Source organism: Labrus bergylta, chromosome 19 (assembly GCF_963930695.1).
Source record: "Labrus bergylta chromosome 19, fLabBer1.1, whole genome shotgun sequence".
NCBI classification, from domain to species: domain Eukaryota; kingdom Metazoa; phylum Chordata; class Actinopteri; order Labriformes; family Labridae; genus Labrus; species Labrus bergylta.
The window spans coordinates 13,708,410-13,731,122 of NC_089213.1; the positions used below are offsets into that span (position 1 = coordinate 13,708,410).

Genomic DNA, 22,713 nt, shown 5'->3' on the forward strand with positions numbered 1-22,713 from the left:
AATGTGACAAACGCATTCCTTGATGCATGCACACTAACTTTACATACACACAGACAACCTTACCAAGGCCAAGGACGGGGTGATGTTCCACCAGTGTCCAGGCATTGTCATCCAAACAGTGGCTCTTGTAGACCAGGAGTTGACAGATGTCTCTTGCCGTCATGTCTGCCGGAATCTCCACCACTTTACCGGCTCCATCCTCGCTCCACACCTTAACTATCTGAAGACACAAGGGAAATCATCAGAGTTTGTAAGTAATGTTTCCATATGCTGAAAAAAAAGTGTAAAATACACAGAAGGTATATGATGTATCATGAACTGCTTTTGGGGAATTTCAATTTGCAGTAAAAAAAAAAAAAAAAGTATATTTTAAACATATCTGAGGCTACTTTTACCTCCATAACCAATTTGTCGTCAAGTCCACTCATGAAAAGTCCAGTTCACATCATCCCAAAACTCCAACATGAGAACTGCTTTAAAAAAAGATGGATGACGTTCAGGAAAGGTTGGCCGGCCCTTGTGCTCTCAGACCAACCCTTTTTTGTCCACAGCTTCACCAAACTTCAGCTCAAATATCCGCAAATACGCATGTAGCCACAATGACACAATTCCTGTCACATGCAAATATGTCTTCATTCAGAAAGTAAAAAATATTCAAACGTGCATAGAGGCACATTTGCATGTGTACAATTGTGTCTTTAAAATGTCACAACTTGGGAGAACTACAGGTTACAGTTTAAAGCTTAAGGACCGCCCATTGTTGCGCCATTTTGAACTATTTTGGATAAGTACTTAAAGCGATATTTAAACTGAGTGTAATTTGTCTTCTATTGTTGAGGAGATAACCATAGACCAGCTGCTTCACTATACTTTATGAGCAGATTCACACACACCACGGAGAGCTCACTCCCAAATGCAGCGCAACACAAACACACATGAGCATGAGAAAATGAACAATGAGACGGCTTTCTTCAATGTAACAGGGAAAATCGCGCGTGTGTATGTTAGTGTGTGTCCCCAGAGATCCCTGTGCACAGCAGGGATTCTGCTATCCTGCACACTCACAAAACCACCATGGACCAACTATTGAAAACTACACAAAACAAGACACAAAGCTGATGATGGTCACGGCCCGGATGCGGTTGGAGGATTACAGAAAATGAAATCAAACATTCAAAACAAACAAACAAAAAAAAAACATCAGCAACGATAGCCTGAAAATACCATAAATACCACAATCGGAAGTAGAGAAACGCAAAGAGAGACTCCGAATGCAACAACGAACAACGTCACAGCGTTCTTTGCCCCTGCAAAGCAAGAAGACTCCCTCCTTTCTCCTCACACGCCCACGTAAAAAAGAAAAAAGTAATTTCATGACGCATGAGTTTTGTTTGACAAAAGTTTCCGAAACATCTAGGAGGAAAAAATGCAAAGACCCTCTCCACTGCAAACTGATAACGATTCACACACATGCATACACACACACACACATGCATATACATTCATACATACACTCAAGCACACATAGTAGAAGACTAACATCCAGGAAAGAAAGAAAGAAACACACACACACACACACACACACACACACACACACACACACACACACACACGTCTCTTACCTCCACAGCCTGAAAGAGGCAACAGTCTGGAGAGCAGGATGGCATTTTCACACTGAGACGCTCTCCAGTGACACAGAGAGACAGAGAGAGAGAGAGAGAGAGAGAGGGAAGGGGAGGAGGACGAGGACAGGAGAGGGAGGGAAGGAAGTCAGGAAGAGGGAGGGAGGCACAGATTGGCAAGGAGAATGCAAGAGAGGTAAGGGGGGGGGGGGAGGAAGTGACAGAGGAAGGACGAGAGTGAGAAAAAGAGAGAGAGACAGAGCGAGCGAGAGACAGCCTGCCCCTTCTTCTCGTGCTGGGCAGCATAAAGGCTGAGCTGCGAGGAGTGGTATGAGCTGCAGCTCCTCTCCTCCTCCTCCTCCTCCTCCTCCGCCCCCCCTCCTCCTCACTGGATTAACCCAGTGTCGGATTTTTAAACGGTGAGCTGCTACCTGTCACGTACTCTACACTCTTATCTAAAGGGCTGCATTCTAATCCCCCCTTCCCCAAAAAAAGATCCCTGTCAGCTCCTTTTACTGATGGCGCTGCAACAAACGTAAGAGTCTTTTTCCCTTGAACACGCCTACAACACCCCCCTCCTCGCACACACAGTCGAGCACATCGGCAGAAATAATAAACTACAACGACTGAACAAACAGATAGACACACTAATTCTTATGCATCCACTGACATTTTCTTTGAGCTGTTTGACGGTTTGAATACCCCTGATCTTCCTCCTCCTCCTCCTCCTCCTCCTCCTGCACCTCAGCTGTATGTGAAATGCAATGCAAGAGTGTTAGGACCAGAGCAACATGTGTAACGCACAATGACGGTTGAGGTTTGGAAGAGGGCAGTCGAAAGAAAACGGAGGAGTGATTCGATCTGAAGCTGTAAGGATCACGTGTCGAGCGTTTGGGCTCTGCTGAGGGGGTCAAGGGAGGGGTAGCAAGGGAGGGAGCAAATGGGGGGGAGTGGGGGGGGTGGTTGCTCAGCAAATCTGCCATGCCTCTAGAGAGGAGAGAGAGAGAGAGAGAGAGAGAGAGAGAGAGAGAGAGAGAGAGGCAACAGAAAGACAGAGAGAGGGGGAGAAGGTGATAAAGAAAAAGAGAGGAGAGTAGGAAAGAAGAATAGAAAATAGAGCCATGGGAGGAATGTCAGTAATGCAATACTGAGTCATAATCAGGCTCATGTGTAGAGCGCAGGCCAACCCAGCTGGCCCCTAATACAGTGTGCATGAGAACTTTGAGCTCAATACACGCACACACTCACACATACACACAAATAAAAGTGGAGGAAAATGTAAACTGTAAACTGTATGAGAACTAGCTCAGGCAGCATTTTGTTCAACTAAACTACAAGATGTTTTTCCTCCAGTGTCATGAGGCTGTTTTGCATCCATCTGGGGAGCAGTGTAACAAAGGCTCTTACTCAATGCATGTACATATGTTTGAGGATAATGCAATGTGATGAGCACACAGGAACAGAAAGATAGGAGCTAAGTAAGTGTGCCAACTTGTCCACAATTTAAAAAGAAAATGAAGAAAAAAAAAAATCTCCCTTTGTTTTCAGTTTCCTCTATTTGTGCTGTCATTTGTTTGTAAACTTTTTGATTTACTTTCAACCTCCATTTACCCTCAACATCCTTAACTATGTAAACGTCTACAAGGTTTTATCTTTACATGATGAAATCTAACACACCTTAGCTCTTTTCTACCCCCCCCCCCCCCCCTCTGCTTTCCCCTCCCCCACTTCCTTCTTTTCCTCTCCACCAGAAGAGGGTGAGGGGTAGAAATGTACAGGGTTATTGGTCTCCTATGCTGCTAATAGCAACATGCACAGGCACACACACAATCACACATACACACATACAAGACTAAAGAGCGCTTGGAGCCACAGCAGATTGGATTGAAGGGTCATGGACAGACACCTGCATGCCAATAAACAAAGAAACACAGACATACAAGCACAGTATGTACGGGGTCAGAGGTCAAACACAATAATCTGCGCCTGGGTCAGGCCCACTTGACCAAGAGGTTTATGGGCCCTTAAACCTATCAGGCAACACACACACAACAAATGCACACACTCATAAGTACACGCTAACAGGCTCAAGTGCACATACACACACTCACACAAGTGATCTGGTTGTTTTAAGCCAGAGCAGGTCTATTCCACGGTAACACGACCCACTGATTGTAAAAGCAATCTTGAGCCATGCAGACTTGAGCAGAGGGGGTAGGAGTAGGGAAGGCCACAGCATTGATGTGATAGAATTTGGAAATGAAATGTAGTTCAACTGATCAGCTCTGGGATGTTTTATTTATGCACCATTGTGGCAAAAGATAATGTGAAACTAGTGAAATGTGAAAAAGGGTTTGCAAAGATGGAAAATGTGAATATTATTGTTTCTTAAATTTTCATATTATTTCTTATAATTCAATACCAAATATCAGAAAAAAATGCTTACAATTAAAACACAACAGGTGACAGAACCCAAAGCTAAAAGACGCCGTGCTGCAGAGTCAGTTAAAAATTCAGGGTGTGGCCTTTTTTTTTTTTTTACTGTTGATGATCTGAAAGTACTGATTAGCACAGCTTTAATGTCAAACTTACAAGTAAACTGAGTCATGTTTTTCTTCTCCTTTTTGATTTTTTTTGCTGACTATGTAAGCAGGATTATGTGACATTGTGGAATGTCTACCAATATTGTGTCCAATGAAATGCTCTCTCACTAAGTACTTAAGTCCCTCCCCCCAAAAGCTTGGGCCTTGTGTGTGATGATCTCACATGCAGAGCTCTTAGCTTTGAAAAACTAAAATCAATTACGGCAACAAGACCCTCCATAGATTTTTACTTACAAGGGAGAGTGTTGTGCTGTTTGCTGTCTGCTAAATTTATGGTAGAATTGTATAAAATTGCAAATATTGGGAATCAACATGAAATCTGAAAGCATATTGAAATAGCTATAGTCCTTTAACTATCGACTGTTTTTCCAAATAGATGATACTAGTTGATATAAAACCTGCCAAATGACACTGCATACAGCTGTCAGGCGTCCACTGTAGATGAACCCACCCATTGTTAATGTCAGCATTAGAATGCTGTTTAGGGATGACTTCCCACCGCTGACTTACATCATCAGTCGTCTTTCATGTCTGCGAGTGGTCGGGTTTCAAAGCAGACAGAGCTGATTAGCTTGGCAGACAGGCCAAACTCAATTTCACCTCACTGGAGCGCCACCACAAAGCCTTACTGAGTGGCTCACCTCCCCACCTCCCAACACTGACAGGGCACTGTCTCACAGAAAACACACTTCCACAAATATACACACAACACACTCAAACCCATGCAGATAGACCGTCTGTAAGTCAGTTCTAGGAAATCTGTGTGCACCTGAATGTTTGACTAAATACAGTCATGTGAGTGTAGGTGAGCTCAATCCTTTAAAACAGAAAATAAACTAGATTTCATCTTGGTAGATATTAATATCAAAGAAAAACAAACTTGAGTAGATAAGGCGGAAATGTTAACACAGTGATTTATGTTTCCGTGCAAGGAGCTCATCCACTCATTATCTTTCATCTAATTTGCCGGTGCAGAACACACTGAGCTCTCAATCCTCAGACCTACTGCATATTTGGTCATGTAGAGGATATTATTGATCTTCTTTGATAAAACACCAAGAAACAAAATATGATGTAAAAGCTCTCCTAAGGAATCAAAATGTAATCTCATGTCCATTTTAAAAGCTTCTTTTTAAAAATGGTTTAAACACTATGACTGTGCTGAAATCATATGCTGATGTACTTTAAGTAAATAACCTCAGGAAAAACTTCACATCCATCTGTCTATATTATCTGACTGTATTTGAATGGTTTCCATAAAGGAAAGCCAATGTACTGGCTATAGTATCAATGATGCTCTGTTTTTCTAGACGTGCGTTCATGCATGTGTCTAAGCACTATATACAGTACTGGCTGAGAAATCACTTTATTACGTCATCACATCGACACGGAATGTGAAACATGAGGTACTTGGCAGGAACTCAGAGTTCTCTAAATCTTTATTACACACACAACACACACACTCTCTTATTAAGACTTTTACTCAGATTTCCAAGGTTTTTTTTTTTTCACCCAGGTAAAAGTGACTTCCTTTAAGTAAACAAAACACAATTTCAACTGCTGAAAACTAATAACTGAAACCACAGTCACTCAGTATCTGTGTGAAAAAGCTGATATGTCAATGTCATTATAATCTCACTCTGCTGAACATACTCTCCCTGTCATCTTCACACACACACACACACACACACACACACACAGACAGACACACACATGCACCTGATCTGAATGCAGTGGGTCAGCAGACCATTGCGTGCAGAAGCACATCAGCTGACCACAGACACAGGGGGAGGTAGCAGTCTGTTAAACAGAGAGTGTGACTCTGAGCTTTTGTCTTCCATTTGTTTTTAATCACACAGTTTATATAGCCTCAAAAACTAATATCTGACTCTGTGTCAGTTATTAAAAACTAAACCTTCAATTTTAAAACGTTAAAAATAACATAAACATCTGAAAACACCATCACAACATTAGCTCCAGAAATCTACGACTTCAAACGATCCCTCTGTAAGGCTGTACTTAAGAAATGGATGTGCTGGGGCGCTGGTGGTGCAGTGGTTAGTGCATGCACCCCATGTATGGAAGCTGTAGTCTTCCAAGCGGGCGGCCCAGGTTCAAATCCGACCTGTTGCTCCTTTCCTGCATGTCATTCCCCACTCTCTGTCTCCCTGATTTCCAACTCTATCCACTGTCCTATCTCTCAAATAAAGGCACAAAAGCCCAAAAAGAAATAAAAAAAAAAGAAATGGATGTGCTTTGAGCTAAATGAACTGTAGACGTCCTCAGTCGGACTTTGTATTCCTTTTTTTGTGCTTTTATATTTTTTCCTACTTTTCATTGACAGCAGTAAAGATAAAAGATAAAGATAAACTTTATTGATACAGTACTGTTGTTTATAAGCCCTTTAGGTCTACTTTATTTTTCATATATTTCTGTGTCATTATTCTTGCACCTAAACACCATGTCAAATTACATATGAGTGTAAACCTACTTGGCACTAACCCGTTTCTGATTCTGATATAAAATACAAATATAAATTGACTATTTGAAATATCTAGGATCGGATTATGTCATTTGATGAAAGGTTAAGGGGTCATCAAAATTAGGTGAACTTCATGTTTGGGGCAAAAAGTTCATCCTCAGGGGACCTTAAACACCTTTACTAAATCATGTAGAACCTCAAAAAATACTTGTTACGGTATTTCAGTATTGACTGAAGAAATTGACAGACCAAGACTGGAAATCTATGTTAATCATCTGCTTTGACTTTTTGAATTTTTTTTGCAAACTCCAGACTTATCAGTTCTCAAATCACACACTGCTTCACAAAATTACAAGAAACTGACTTTTTCCACATCACTTTTAATTATTCAAAAGCCATTTTTCTCTTAGCGTATTCCACAGAGAGGTCAAGGTCATTAACCTCGGTGAACCATGCAGTGAACCAAGTGCCCAAAGGTACTTCAGCAGGGTTGATACTCGCCAACAGAAGTGGGTTTGAACACGAGTCCTTTGTTTGAGGAATGGTCTCTCTGCCACTTGGGCTCATTCCTGATGTTAGTAATTATGCAAAAAAAAAAAAAAAAATCAGGAAATGTGCACAGCTGTTGCCAGGGTTACATCGAGTGCTTTCGATTAGCATCTTTTGCATTTGCATCTTCTAGACCCACAGTAAAGGTTCATAGTTATTTATATTAAAATGGCTATTTATACACTTATTCCTAATTTCTGACAGAAATGCAGTGTCACATCTATAGCCTGTTCATGATACCCTGAGGACTAATCCATTTAGGTCATGAAGGGCAACGCGGGCCATAAACCTGTCATGTCATTCACATGCACAGTTTTACTGACTCATAATATAAGCTTTGAGAAAGACTGAAGCTTAGGGAAGAATGTTCAGATTCCAACTCTACAGCTGCAGGGAGAGAGATCCTCTGATAAATCCATGCCAATGCAAATACAATGCAACCATCTCTGCAGACCAACGCACGGCATGTCTGAAGACTCTTGTCTGCGTTGTTGTGCAAGCACTTCTCGGTGCTTTTCAGACAACACAAATAAAACTGACCTGCACACATGCATGTGTACTGTACATATACTTCACTTTCGTAGAGCCTTTCTGTTGGCTTACATATGACATTACACAACATTGCATGCCAACAGAATCACTGGAGCTAAAGGCCAAATCTTATCCAGTCTGCTGCTTGTCTTGCTGAACTTAAGTTATCTGATCAGTGAAGGTTTCATTTAATCAACCCAAGACTAGTCATGGCTCATTTGAAGCATTAGAGCATTAGAGCACATGCATACGCTGAAGCAGACCAGTAATACTGGATCTGATTTATTACACAGCCACAGTTTAAACAATGCAAACATGTTCATGTCTAGCAGGTTATGTTCTCCCTTTAATGGTAAGTTTAATATCTTGTGCTTATTAGCATGAATCAGCATGAATAGCCAAATATTCAAAGTACAGCTGTGTCTGATGGGAACTTTATCATTTTTCCAGGCCTTGGTCGAAGTTTTGAATGAATTGAGATTTTGACCTAATAATGCTGCATTAAGAGATCATCTAAGTGATTTATATCCTCAGGGAGATGAACGAGTATAAATACCAACATTTAAAGCAGTTGACAAATGAAAACAGAACACTGGGGGGAAAGTAAAGGGATCAGCTCAGTCCAAATCTGGAAAATTTCAACTGAACACATCCTTAAGCTGTTTTTATTTTAGCGTTGGTAGACATTACAATGACTTTGCCTCAAACCATACTGCTGAAGTTAATCAGCAGTATGGTTGTAGCAGTTTTTATTAACTCATTATATTAGTTTTTTCATTGTTACTAGATCAAATTGTCGTGGTAGTTTAGTTTTGATGATAAACATGATGGAATGTCTGGGATCATTTCCCTGTACTTTTCACTCTCCTTGCAACACAAACCTTATCCATATCCGTGTTTTTCTGCTTTGCACGCTTAAAGAATTTCCTGTCAACTTCAAGCTGGAGACATGAAATGAAAAGGGCAGTAAAGAAAAGGCAAAATGCTGCCTCACATCTGTGACATAATCACACATCATATCACAGCTGCAAAAATATGTTTTCAGAATTGAAGCTAGAACAAGTCGTTAATGTCAGTTACAAAGCATGCATTTAGCAATAGCTTAAAGAAAATCCTTTAAAAAAAACACATAGAGCAGCAGAAATTAAAGAAGAACAAAAAGTGTCCTCTATAACAAGAACTGTGTGACTATCTTCCTCTTAAAATATACAAGACACAAACTGAAGGAACTAAAGTGGACAAAATCATGACTTTCGGGAGACAAGACATGATGCAACATCCAGTCAGGCCTCAGACACTCAAACACACAAAAGATCCTTTGTACAAACTGCAAACTTGCTCTCTGACTCTAGATCTTGTGAGATGATGTCAACAAAATTCTAAAATAATGCTTTGCCTAGTCACATGCATGAAAAAAAAAAGCCACCTGAGCAACTAAAAGGCAAGAGCGTCTAAAGCAACTTTTATTGTTCAGGGAGGGCATCCTGAAAACATCTTTTAGAGGGATGGAACATTCCTGGGACAGGAGGTTTTTTACCAGGAAAGGAAGGGCAAGGCTATAACACACACACACACACACAATATGCCTGTGCTGAAGCGTGTGAACCGGAAACGGGTGCCTGTCTTGCTGGGCCGGCAGACGGATTCAGAAGGTTCAGAGAGATCCGACCCGCAGACGTTCCCAGCCGTATTCAAAGCTCTGCTGAGGAAGTCTGCACTCTGTCTGCAGCATCCTGGAGACATTGCTCACCTCCTTCCACGGCAAAACATGTCTGTCATTCTGTATGTGAGTGTGTATGTACATGTGATAATGATGCTTCCACAGTAATACACACATAGAGCCAGATAACCCAGGGTGAGTGGTTGTATAATGAAAGGAAAGGCTTTCTCCAGCCAAAATCAACACATGCTGCTCTGACCTTAACATAACAAGCCTGTCAGCAGGTTTTAAAACACACACACAACTTTCCCTCTGATAGTGCTCAAGTGAACTACCATACAAATATATTTTTCAACACACACATTATATATCATAGATTATACATATATATAACCCGTGTGTGTGTGTGTGTGTGTGTGTGTGTGTGTGTGTGTGTGTGTGTGTGTGTGTGTGTGTGTGTCCACTTGATGCTGGCTATTAAAGCCTGACAAGTCTCAGATACAACAATGTTACATTTTCCATTGTCCAGCAGATATAAACATGTTAACAGCTCAGATCAAAACATGAAAATTGCCTGATTAGTGTTTTATTTTCTTATGACACACACAGGGGTGAATATTTTCATAACCCCTCTGTTTTAATATAAGAAGGATAAGAATTATGCTTAACTAGGGGCATGACTGATCTGTCTGCAAGCTGGCACGTTGTAGCTGTTTGCCAGGAGGCTAAAGCACACCTCAGCTCTACCTATTTGACTATTACTGAGTTGAATAACAGTTTGGATGAGACAGTATTTCCACATTAATGGCTTAAAAACAATGCAGTGATGTAGACTCAGCCCTGCTACAGTCTATGGTAAAAAAAAAATTGAATATCTTATATTCTCTGTATTTGCAAAGTCCTTGTAATTAAGTATCTTAAAAGTTGTAAGTCATTTTTTTTATATGTACCAGCACTGAAAAGTAGCCACTTACTCAAAAACCTCCAAAAAACACTTCAGAATGCATGTATCCTCCAGTCGGTTGAAACAATGAGTGTATAATATATCAGAGGGAAGATAGTGTGGGTGTACTTACGCAGTTGTCAGAGGTCAGTATGGAGCCGAGGACGGGGGAGCCTGCTGGGCTGCAGAGCTCGGGGAAAGGGTTTGGGATGGCTGGCATGGAAGCTGGACGCAGAAGTTGCTCCTCCTTCAGGCACCTGCAGAGGGAGACACACACACTCTGTAACAATCCTGGCTGAGCAGTGAAAGTGAAAATACTGTAAACTGCAAGGACTGCACAGAACTTCAAGTTCTTTTTTTTTTTTTCTTCTTTTTTTTAAACAATGATATGAATGCAAGGTGCAGATGCTGGGTGTCCACCTGACTGCCTGAATGTGCATGGGCTGGGATTGTCGCAGGTTCTTTTTGGAAGGCGGGGAAGGCTGAAGGTGTGGGTTGTGACGACGCTGGGCGGGGCCATGTCTTGGGAACGCAGGGTGCATGAGTTGGTGGTGATGCTGGGTGGGCACGTGGCCGTTATTAAGGAGCAGTGCAGTGTCTGCCTGTGTAGAGTACCCACTCTCCATGGACGAGTTCATGTCATTCACCAACTGCTCCAAGTCCACATCATCGTCTATGGAAACAGGTGGAGGGTGGGATTGACAGAGGTGGAGAAATGTGGTAGGAGAAAGTGAAAGACAGAGACATTAATGTTACAGGGCATCAGATTTCCACTAGGTGTCGCCTCAGCAAATCAAGTGTCTGAAAGAATATTTTTATATCCTATGTACCAGCAGCTAATTGTGAATAAAAAAATCATTTTTAACAGGCTTTTGGCTTTGGTAACTTTCTCTTTAAATTAAAGTATAGACATAAGTGTATATGCTGAGGTTTACTTTTATGAAACCACTTTACAGACAAAAACCATCATATTCATTATTTCCCAGAGGTCTCTTTGATAAGAAAGGCTAATTTGAGGATAGAACAAGACTATAAGGTCTGTTTATGGACATTTCTACAACACTCATGATGAGTCCTAAGTGTTGTATTTCCATTCCTAGAGCTAAAGACAGATAGTGAATACAAAAGAAAGAATACAAGGAATCCTGTTATGGTCAAAGCTTTCGCTTTTAGTTGCAAAAAGGTTGAGCAGGTTGCCTTACTGTGAACATACAGTTTAGTATATTGGCCTTAAATCCCTACTGTTGGGACGGCAGTAGCTCAGTCTGTAGGGATTTGGAATGGGAACTGGAGAGGTGCCAGATCACTTCCTGTGCACTGCTGAGGTGCCCGTGAGCAAGGCACTGATCCCCCCCCACCCCCCACCCCCCACCCCCCACCACCATCAGCTCAGGAGCGCCCGCTGTGGGCCGCTCCCTCACTCCGACATCTTTCCATTAGTGCATGTCCGTAGGATCCTGTTTCTGCATGTGTGTGTATATTTCAGTCTGTGTGTGTTGCATGACTTACAGAGTGTAAAAACTGAAATTTCCCCTTGCGGGGATCAATAAAGTAAATCTTAATACTGTAACAATGGTACAGCATTCTGAAAATCTTTTGACAAAAGGTGTGTTTTACTACAGTTTACAGTGAAAATAAAAAAACATTGCCAGGAGCACATGTGGCCTAGGAGAGGGAGAGCAAACACAGCCTTTAGTAAAGTTATTCTCCTCGTTGATTTCCGAAGCTTTGATTTCTTCAAAAGGTTCTATAGTAAACAAAGTTGTGAGGTCCCCTAGATGTGCTTTAACAGGATAGTCAGCATGACAGCTGTTAATCACCTACCTTTATTAACTATTTACTTACTAATTATCATTTACATGTAACTGAAGTTTGGAAGGCTGAGTGTGAGCTACACCGACCTGCTTTTCATTCACACCTTTTTTTTTCTTCAAATTAAGGAAAAAGTGTAGTCGCCAGATAGAAATCTCTCTTTCAAAGCTTGTATTAGGGTTGAGAGCCAAACAGACTGTTTGACCGTTGCTTTCTTTGTACTTTGTTAGTAGGCGTGTTAAACCTCCTCTCAAGTGGAGCGCAGTACGTGTTGCCTTTCTGCATCTGTGTGTATGTAGATGTGTGTGTCCAAAGCCCTTTCGTCCTATGTGCGTCCCACCCCAACACCACACACAGAATTCCTGACATTCCTGCAGGAAGAAATTGCAGCACTCTGGTAACATTCACCAGCCTGTTCATGGCATATGGTGACCAAATGATCAGGACAAAAAAGTAGGACACCAAAACACACATGCCTGCACACAGACAGGAGAGCCGAGGACGCCATGTACGCTATGCAGTGCTGATGAGCATGTGCATTTAATCATAAGAGAGATTAAAAAAAAAGAAAAGTACACAGCGCTGCATAACATACTTACAAACACACACACACACACACACACACACACAGCACTCACTTCACCAAACAGCAGGAGTTTCCCCGCGTGATCTCAAACCACAAGGAGGTATGTTAGACACATATGCACACATAAAGGACAGTCCGGGACACAGGGTCATGTGATGTTGAGGTTCATGAGTAGGGCATGGGTTGGGGTGACACAGAGGGGGAGCACACAGTTGGAAGAGACCAAGAGAGCACATAGGGACAGCCAGACATGGCTCTTATGTAAGCTGCAAAATACACTATGCCTTTTTCAAAACTGACACATCAACTCTTCATACAGCAGAAGAGAGCAACCATGGCTATCTGAATGTAATAAAGTTACAGAATACCAGCTTAAAAATAAAGGAAATACCGACCTATAATACACCTGTGCTTTTCTAACATATGTAAATAGGTCTTACTGCATCTTGATGTACTACACTGATAGTTAATGCAACTTTTCATGAATTCATTCATCTTGGTAGTTTTGTGGATATATTATTTTAAATCTGTCTCGGGTCATTCCTCCTTTAGGTTTGTGTATTTATGCGTTAGACACTTCATAGCAGCAGATCTATATTTGGATAGCAGCCAGGTGAATGTTGTGAGCTTCTTTCTAGTCGATTAGAAGTGCACCCACATGGAAACTGACTGTCAGCATGAATGGCTGAACGGCTTTTCATGTTATATTTTGTCTGATGTCGGCCGAATATATCCTTAAAATAATCCAAAGTCCGTCTCACGTTTTCATCATTGAACATTTTGAGAAGAAACATCCCCAGCTAACGCGGACCTACAATTCAAAACTACACCCTCAATTGTTCCAGAAATGACAACAAGAGTTATGTAGAGCATAAAAATACTAAACAGATCCAAGATAGTGAAAGTCCCAGTTGGCTTTACAGACGGAAATTCATCAGGTATCTTCTTCTATTGCGAACAGCTATTCAGCCTTGAACAGCAACACCTACTGTACTTGGAGAGTTCTTTGTGTTGAGTTACTTTAAGACATGTTAATAGGCTGAGAGCTGAGGAGGTTGTCAAGAATAATTTGCTCACATGTAAGTTCCAATTCAATTTTTCTCTCAGTAGAGTTTCCAATGTGTCCCTTTCTAAGCACAGACCCCAAGTGGCTTCACTTAAAACCAGTGTTTTAACAACGGCAAAAATATCCTCTATCCTCTTAATTTTGGGAAAAAGGGAAGGTTTTTCTCAGCAGCTTTTCACTAGCGGTCTTTGATTAAGGCCGATAAGCCCAGCAGAGTTTCACAGAAAAATTAAGCCTAGTGCTGCTTAAAGAGGATAATAATGATATTGGCATTCCTCTCTTTCCTCCTGTTGTTGGCTTAGCCTTATTGCACTGTTGGCATTAGTTGGGAAAGTCAAAGGACTTATTGCATAAAAATGTTCTCCAGCCTAACTTCGTCAACTTATTCTGGGCTCGTCGCTCATCGCAAAGCCATTTAGTGCGATCAGGCCGCCGGGGACCCAGCAGACCGGCGTGTAGGTGAGCTGACCAAGCCTTATGATTTTCCTGACGTAAGAACCAGTCCTTTCTGTCCCTGTCATGTCTTGACCTCTCTGTCACACTTAGCTAGCTTTTCGTTTTATTTATACGTGTAGCCGGCAAGTTAATTTTTCCAAGATCTCTGAGTTAGTATGCGTCATGACAACCTGTAATTATCCGTCTTTGTCAGCTGTCAAGAGGTCAAAAAAATGCTGGAGGTTTACATTTTCAAGGGCAAAGTTCTATTGAGTTATGCAACAGGAATGATTGAAATCTACTTTGATTTTGTTTTTGTATATCATTTGTTCGCTGTAGTTTCCACATGTTGTACTGCAGAACGCTTTCTCTGGGTGAAAAATATTTTACTCATTAATTTGATCTTCTAAATCTGACAGCTACAGTGAACAAGAAATGCTTTCCCGCTCTAACAATTACTTTGTTACAGGTTCCTGTAACTCTGGAGAACACCACACAAAACTAAAAATCGTCATAGAAAAGATCAGAAATCTGATATTGTGTATTGGCAAGTTTTTTTCAGTCATTTTGGTTCTTTGTATCAAGAAATATAATATCTGAAAGACAGAGTTAGCTTAAATGGGGGGTCTGCATACCACAGCTCCATGCTACTCTTTTGCCGCTCTCCTGTGGCTCCCTGCAGCTTTGCAGAAAAGATGCCGAAATCTGCCTTTTATTTTATTATGAGGCTAAAATTATTATTTTCAATATTTCTTCAACGTAAATGTGTCACATCCTGCCTCAACGCTGCTGCGCAAAACAGGCCCTTACCAGTCTTATTTGGTCTGCAATCTGTTGCCAGAAATAAGCAAACAAACAGTGGGACTAATGTTGACAGATATTTCCAGGACAAGCACATTGCATTTTGTGAGAGGGATCCGCCTGGGAAATTAGAGAAAAAGAAAGCAATTTCTGAACTGCTGTGGAAAGCAGAGCAGAGCAAAAGGTACTTTTAAGAAATGTATTCATTTTCCTTCTAACTCCACGACTGCTGCAAGTTTTGTGGCAGCTCAGGAAATCGTAAGGCGTGGGAAAACCCCTGGCTTAAATATAAGGCAGGTCAGTGGAGCAGAGCATGATCTATATCCAGCATGTCTGTCAGTGAGTTTAATGGGATGTTTCTCTGTTGTGCAAAGTCAGAAGGAAACATCAGCTGGATGTCTTTGACATCATTAGGACATCGCTTATACAGATATAGAAACAATTTTTTTAGCAGTCCATTGTTTCTTAGATTTTTTTTAAATCTAGGTTTTGATACATTTCTCTCAAATTATGTAAAACTCTTTACAAGACCATCCGCAAAGTGCAAAGTACAGTTCACTAAAGTTCAATTGATAATCTTTATCATTAATTTGGTCTAGATGGAACTGCAAATTAAGAAAATATCCCCTTAAAATATGGAGATGTGGTGGACTGTATTCTGAGTGCAAACCTGCGTACCTTCAACTCTCAACCCCACAGGCCTGTGGCCAACTTTCTATAAACTCCCCTCTGCCTGGCACTGGCTGACCTACAGGCCTATATAAAACACCCAAACCTCTCACCCCATTCACGTGAAGCAATATTTAATTCTCCTACACGAGCATGACCACCACAGATCAGCCAAGCAGACAACTTAACCACTGACTAGGGAGAAAAAAATGAGGCCAGGGAGGGAAAATTTACAACCTCTCCTCAAGTTGGCTGCTTGCCAAAAGGATTCCCATGACTTTCCACCACGATGGCTACAGGGATTTCTGGGAATATACTAGCAGCAGGTTAACGCATGTGTGTGCATATTGTGAAGGGGGGGTTGTAAAAAGTTGCTGAGTAGCACAAAAAATAACAGTGAAGGTTGGGTTGGGGGGACGGGGGACGGGGGGGGGGGACGGGGGACGGGGGGGGTTACACTTAAAGCCCAGCCTGCATTGATGAAGGGAGAAAATGTCCCAGATGAAGATGGAGATAGGAATGAAGAGGGGGAGATTTCTAGGAAGACAGGACGTGCATTCAGTGGGCCAGCAAATAGTTTTTGGCAAGAGAGCGAGCCCATTAAGAAGATATGAAAAAGAGAAATATCTGAAACCTGAAAAAAACAGAGTCTTTTTTTTTTTTACAACTTGTGAAATTAATAAAAAAAAAACACATTGGGCAATAGTATAACAGAATTTATGATTGAAATCTGTCAATACTTTTGATATAGTTTGGTTAAAGTGTAGAGGAAAATTACCATGTTGATGTGGCAAACTTTGATTGGCTGGGCCCTGAAAGCCTGGAACAATCAGCTCCTCAGACCTGTGTGAAGAAGTGCGATCCACACTTTCCTGTAGAGAAGAAGGACAAAAAAAAAGAAGGGCAGAGACTGTGCAATAAAAACAAGTGTAAGTGTTTTGACATGTCATTTTCACAAAGTTCAAAGGGTCAGTAAAAGTTATTTTCTCTCGAGGAACATCAAGCCGCAGGTTCAGGGGCAAGTGACAGTTTGACCCTATGGCACGGTGCCTTATGACAACCCCCCCCTCCCCCCCTCTCTCATACATATTTTTCAAACTCCTTACATGTGAAACTCACATCAGGTAATGATAGAAAAAAAAAAGAACAGATCAATCATTTTTTAGAGCAAAAACATACCAGCTTAGGCACACTTATACAATCTCACACGTCTGGATATGCACACAGTTCCTCAAACATTGCCTAATTTAAAGCAGCCTGGAGGCAAAAAAGAAAAAGCTGGAGAAGAGAAAGGGAGGGGGAAAGGGCCAAACAAATTTTCAATCTTCTCTTTTCTAGGAAAAAGAAGAACGCGGAAGCATTGCTTCCAGGAACTGTTCTTGGCCAGGGGTCCTGTTGTGCATGTATGCACATACGCACACATTCACAGCTCCCATCAGTGCTACGAAAACATCTATAAATGCCCAGAGTCAGATTTATAGCTCTGAGAAGCAACAGCCAAAAGCTTTCCAAGGAAGGCAACTTGGCTGCCGGGCCTGATGGCTGACAAAGAAAGTCTGCAGGCTTCAGCTGGAGCAGACTAGCTGGAGCAACTCGTCCAGTAATCCTTCTCTGATACAAAGTATATCTTACTTATCATGTGAAGAATGCAAACCAGCATGCACAACGACAAAGAGCATTGAACAAACTGACAACATAATCTGGCATTACCCGCGTAAACTGCACATTTTGTTGCAGGTAGCGAGATTCCGTTGCACATTTCTTTGCACAGAGCTTGCTTGTCATTTAACTGTTTGCTGGTTCAGGATTAATTATATTGATATGAGAGGAGTATTGATTTTTCATACAACTCGCTGAATGCGTCTCACTATTCCTGGAAGACAACAGAGGATTTGGGTTGTATTATAGGAAGTCATGGATTAAATGCTGCAAAGACATAGTGACTTTAAATAAGATTCTTCAGCAATGAAGATTTGGCATCTATATAACTCAGTTATCCTGATGCTGCAATAACGATTTTGGATCATGTATCATTGCTTTATACATTTGAAGAGACTTCAGGACAATTCAAGAGTGTATAAAGCTTGGTAACATATATGCCTGTTTTCCTGCCAGTGGATTTGCTCTGCCAGTGTAATTGTGTACACTGTGAGGAGTTGGAGGCAGGATGGTGTCCTAGCTCTGCAGCAACAGTGTTAATGTAGCTACAAGTAAACCCAGGTATATCCCCCTCCCCTCAGCAGCTCTCTCATGGCAAAAGAGTCCATAGTCTCATAAAACCCTTTCTTTGAATTTCATTAACAATCTTTCTTGACTCTGTAGTTTAAAATAATCGCACAATGGTTCTACCTCAATGTCACACACTCCTGGAGCCGCCCACCTGTCAGGAAAGAAAGGCTGCCATACTGCTGCTCGCTACAGAGAGGTTTACGGACTCAGATGCCAACTATGTGTTTTAACCAGGTTAATATTTTATTTTTTAAACGACAGACTGCTGTTGTTCAATACGATGCACTAACTGACGAGGAGACAAGCCAGGGTTGTAGTTCCAACAGAACCCAATCTGAGAGAAAACCCAGTGAAGAGGAGAATGTAGATTGATGCTATCTCTGTTTTCCCCTTGAGGGAACAAAGGAACATTCTTCTCTTACTTGCCATATTATATTGTGTTTACTTGAGCAACATATTACTGCCTTTTGACCAACATTGCTGCCCAGGAACATTGGCTGAAAGTGACAGCTCAGCTGGTACTAACTCGAGGTAACTTTAACTAGCTAACATTAGCAATCCTCTATGCTTTGATGACGAGGAATATCTTGACCCTCACGAAATGTATAGCTCTCTGTAATTTTGTGGGCTTTTGTCCTGCTAGCAGGGTAGGTATAAAGATTCTCCACTTAATATCTGTTAACATCAGCGAAAATTAACTAACTAGCAAGGACTTTGATGTTTTTAGTGATCGAAATAGTGTTGCACCCAAAACTCGCAGTTGATCTTCATTACTCAGTTTTTCTGCGGTCGTCAGGTGATGTAAACATGTGTCGTGTTGAAGAGCAGGAAAACATTAACGAGCCCGTGCTGCAGCTCTACAGAGTGTTTAATGGTGGCCGCCATTTTCATTTCCTATGCTCTTTTATGTTGACCTCCAGGCCTACGTACTAGTCACATGACTAAAAGCTCTGAATGGTCAACTCGGTCTTTAAGGGATGAGATCTGATGAATATTGATGATAGGGGAGTGTGAAAAAATGTATTCACGTCATAATCGATTGTTCATTTCTAAGATTCTGAATCGATTCAAAACATCTTAGTTGACATTTTCAAAATGCACTTTTATCACTTCTAAATCAATTTCACCAACAGCCAGTCTGAGCACAAAAAAAAACCCACTGCTGGTTTCTTCTTGTGTGCACCATCTCCACCTTGCTTGGTGCAACGTTGCTGCAGGGGGTGTGTCAGTCCTGACTAGTCACTCTCGCTGCATTAGCAACATTAGCTAGCTCTGACTGACTGTATCTGACATATTGACTATAAACGTACAACTGACAATGACAGTTTCAAAATGAATGAACTTGTAGTAAATTCTTTAAATCCCCCAAGTGGCTAACCAGAATTAAAATGGTAAACGGTAAATGGACTTGAGCTTGTATAGTGTTTTTCTAGTCCTCTGACGACTCAAAGCGCTTTTGCACAGCATTTCATAACTACCGATTCACACACTGATGGCAGAGGTTGTTCAGTAAAGTGACCATCATACAGACGCATACACCGACGACAAAGCAGCAGGAGCAATTTGGGGTTGCCTAAAGATAAATCGGACATGTTGCTGCAGGAGCTGCTGGGGATCGAACCCCAACTTTCTGGTTGAGAGACGACAAGGCTCTACCAACTGAGCCACAGCTGCCCCCTGTGGCAAATATAGAGGAACAACGATCAAAAACTGATAACCAACCCACACGGCATCACTTTGCTGGTTTAGGTTTTCTTCTGTGTAATCAGCTGATAAAACCTTTATCAATATAAAAAGCTGTTTTATCTTTTTTTTTTTACATTTTATTGTTCTTTTTAATGTCAAATAATAATTTGAAGCTTCTTAGAGCACATCAGACTGGAGAGCCTAAAATATGCACCCCTTTGTAACAGAAAGGGAATGCATTATGTATCAGGAATCAGTCTGAATCGAAAATACAAATCTGAATCTAATTGGGACCCAGAGAATTGAAATTGAATCTTGCGATAAATTGCAAGATTCCAACCACTAAAAAGATGACACAACTCCCTTTCATAAAACTCATCACTGGTTTCTCAGAAAAAGTAATTTCCACATGTGGATTTTTCATTTTTTTTGCACAAGGAGCCAATAGTAATTCAGAAACAACCTCTTGATGTCACAGTTCTAAAGGGTAAATGTGGTGCAGTACATGAAGGAAGCCTTTGTTCTTTAAATCTTTGGCTTGTGGGTCAGTCCTCAAGCCTTGTGTTTTAAATTTTCACAACAGGATCATAACACTCAAAGGTCACCACTGGTTCACTATGTAACTAATAACTGATACATCTCTATTAGTAAGTAACATGATATAAGAAATAATAATATATCTAATAGTGAAATCCCAATAAGAAAGAATTCCACGGATGTCAAAAGAAATGTGGTTATCAATCCAATAACTGTTGAGACATTTAACTAAATGCCAAAAATGTCATCTTGCTTGTTGCGCAACAGGAAAGGCCTTTCTCAAATCACTCCCTACTACACCCTCTCCCTAAACACTGTCACCCCACATCGAGTGTTGTCAAAAACCTCTGCGGTTGGAGTGAGAGAGGGTTAATAAACCGTCCAACAGCAAGTCTGCGCCAACACTGACTGACTTATGTGGTGTAACACTTCTTATTGATCCAATAAGGCTGTTAGAATGACTGACATTTAAAAGCCAGCGTTACTTCATTACGTTATGTGAAACAGCTAACGACAACACCACATTAAGGTGTATTGACATCGATTCAGCGACAGCGGTTAGGCTATCGTTAGCATAATAGCATCCTGGGAGAAAGAACGTCTCGCGCAGTAAACAAACACAACAGGTGATGATCATACAGCCGTGAGAATTCTGTCTCGGAAATACCAACATTATTTTCCTCCGCTCGAGTTAAAGAATGAGTGAGCTGTTGTCTATGTGAAGGTAAAGTAAAACCCCCCCTCCCAAGAACGAAGCCCCAAGCTAAACAAGAACACACTTCTACTAAACTAGTTGTTAGCGAGTTCAGTGCTGCATACACGTAACTAGTGACAGTAACTAGTTACTAATTGTCAGTAATGTGCCCAACACACATTTTAAGATGGAATATTGGATGGAAATATAATCTGTCAGGTTTATATTCTTTAGACAAACACACGGTTCTTGGAGTCATTAGAAGTTGAATAAAACTTATTTTGGGTTCTCAACAATGATAGACAACTTGACATTATCTTTCATCATAAGAAAACTTCTCATCTTTCACTCTATAGCCCTTAGCATTATCGTCTTAGCATTACAACATTCCTTTCCTACACAGCATCAAAGGCTGAGTTTCCTCGAAAGCACAATTGTGAGACTGAGCGTGCCAAGTGACGCCTGTTGCATGTAGCCTCTGACTATATTGACCTCCCTGAATTAAATGTAGGAAGGAGCTATATTCCTCATACTTCCTCAGACTAAATAGGCATATCCAGGACTGTTTGCATGTGTTTGAGGGAGAGGCTCTGTTAAATTCCTCATTCATTCTGCTCCTCTGACTGGTTAAAGTGATAAGTCAGCTGAGGACTTTGGTATCAGCGCTGGCAGGTTTTAAGTTTATGGACACTGAAATACAGACTCATTAACTTGAGGAGATAGAGGGGAAAAGGGAGAAAGAAAGCGAGAGTTGTAGGCTTCTTACTCTGAGACATCAGACGGACGTGCACACACATAAACGCACAGTCTTTGAAAGACAGGCCTGGAACGCTGCCCACATTCACAAACATGCCCCGCATTATGTTTAGCGTTATGTAAGTATGCAGAAACAAGAACTCATTTGCACCTTATCTATGCACAATAAACCTACAGTCACTGCTTACCAAAAGACTTCATGTAGGGTGTGTATGTGTGTGTGTGCGTGTGTGTGGTCATGCTGTGTCATGTCAACTGGCAAGCTTTACATAACAAACACACACAGAAATGTTGTAACCCACTTCTTTCACTCCAACTATCAAACTCTGTTTTTTCCCCAGTAGATGCAGGGTGGAGGAATGCTGTTTTCTATGGGGATTCAATTCACTATTCAGTGCAGTTCTACTGGTGCAAAACACTTTCCTGGAAGCCAATGTGAACCAATCCAACTTCATGTCAGCTCAACAGGGGCTCATTGGTCTCACGGTTTGGGTTAGCAGGGAGCTGCATTCTTGTACCTCGACTAAGAGGAATAAGGCAGCTGAAGCTACGTCACCTCCATCGCCCCCATTGGTCCCAGTAAGACGTCATGCCATCAATCCCATGCTTTCAGGCCTGTCACACAACAAAGCCCCCTGCTTGTTATTGTTGTTTGTTTAGCACCCTATTTATAGACCTCCATGATGCTCTTTAGGTTACTGGAGAGCTGGAGAGGAGAAAATCCGAGCCGAGAAACAAAGGGCTCATTCTGCAAGAGTTGGACAGTGGAAGTGGGTCTGTTGTGTTGCACAGATACTCTGTTTCACCCAACTAGGCCAGGAGTCATTCATTGTGAAGCAACAGACTCACAGAGCCACTGTACACATTGTGACACATACTGAGAGAGGTAACTGCAAAGACTTCTCCGACTACAGGCTTCCTGAACTCAAACCTTAACCCTTTACCAGCATAAAGCTCATTCAAAAGCTTTTCCCTTCCTGTGATGGGAACAGTCCCACTCATGATACCTTTACAAACTACTTCACAACTCCTCACATATTTTTACACTGTCT

At 41.4% G+C, this 22,713-nt stretch overlaps 1 protein-coding gene across 3 annotated transcripts in view; it reads right to left on the reverse strand.

The window, feature by feature from the left end:
• Window positions 1–22,713, reverse strand: part of LOC109990889 (growth factor receptor-bound protein 10) — a 45,256-nt gene that overhangs the window by 18,861 nt on the left and 3,682 nt on the right. The window contains exons 3-6 of one of the 3 annotated variants that reach the window (XM_020643157.3): window positions 16,538–16,631; window positions 10,811–11,063; window positions 10,524–10,647; window positions 64–220 (exon numbers count right to left, since the gene is read on the reverse strand). In XM_020643157.3, the coding sequence (XP_020498813.1) occupies window positions 64–220; window positions 10,524–10,647; window positions 10,811–11,063; window positions 16,538–16,631 (628 nt within the window). Of the gene's footprint in view, window positions 1–63; window positions 221–1,622; window positions 3,227–10,523; window positions 10,648–10,810; window positions 11,064–16,537; window positions 16,632–22,713 lie in introns of those variants that run through there. The other 2 variants (XM_065948480.1, XM_065948481.1) reach the window with 2 other exon arrangements.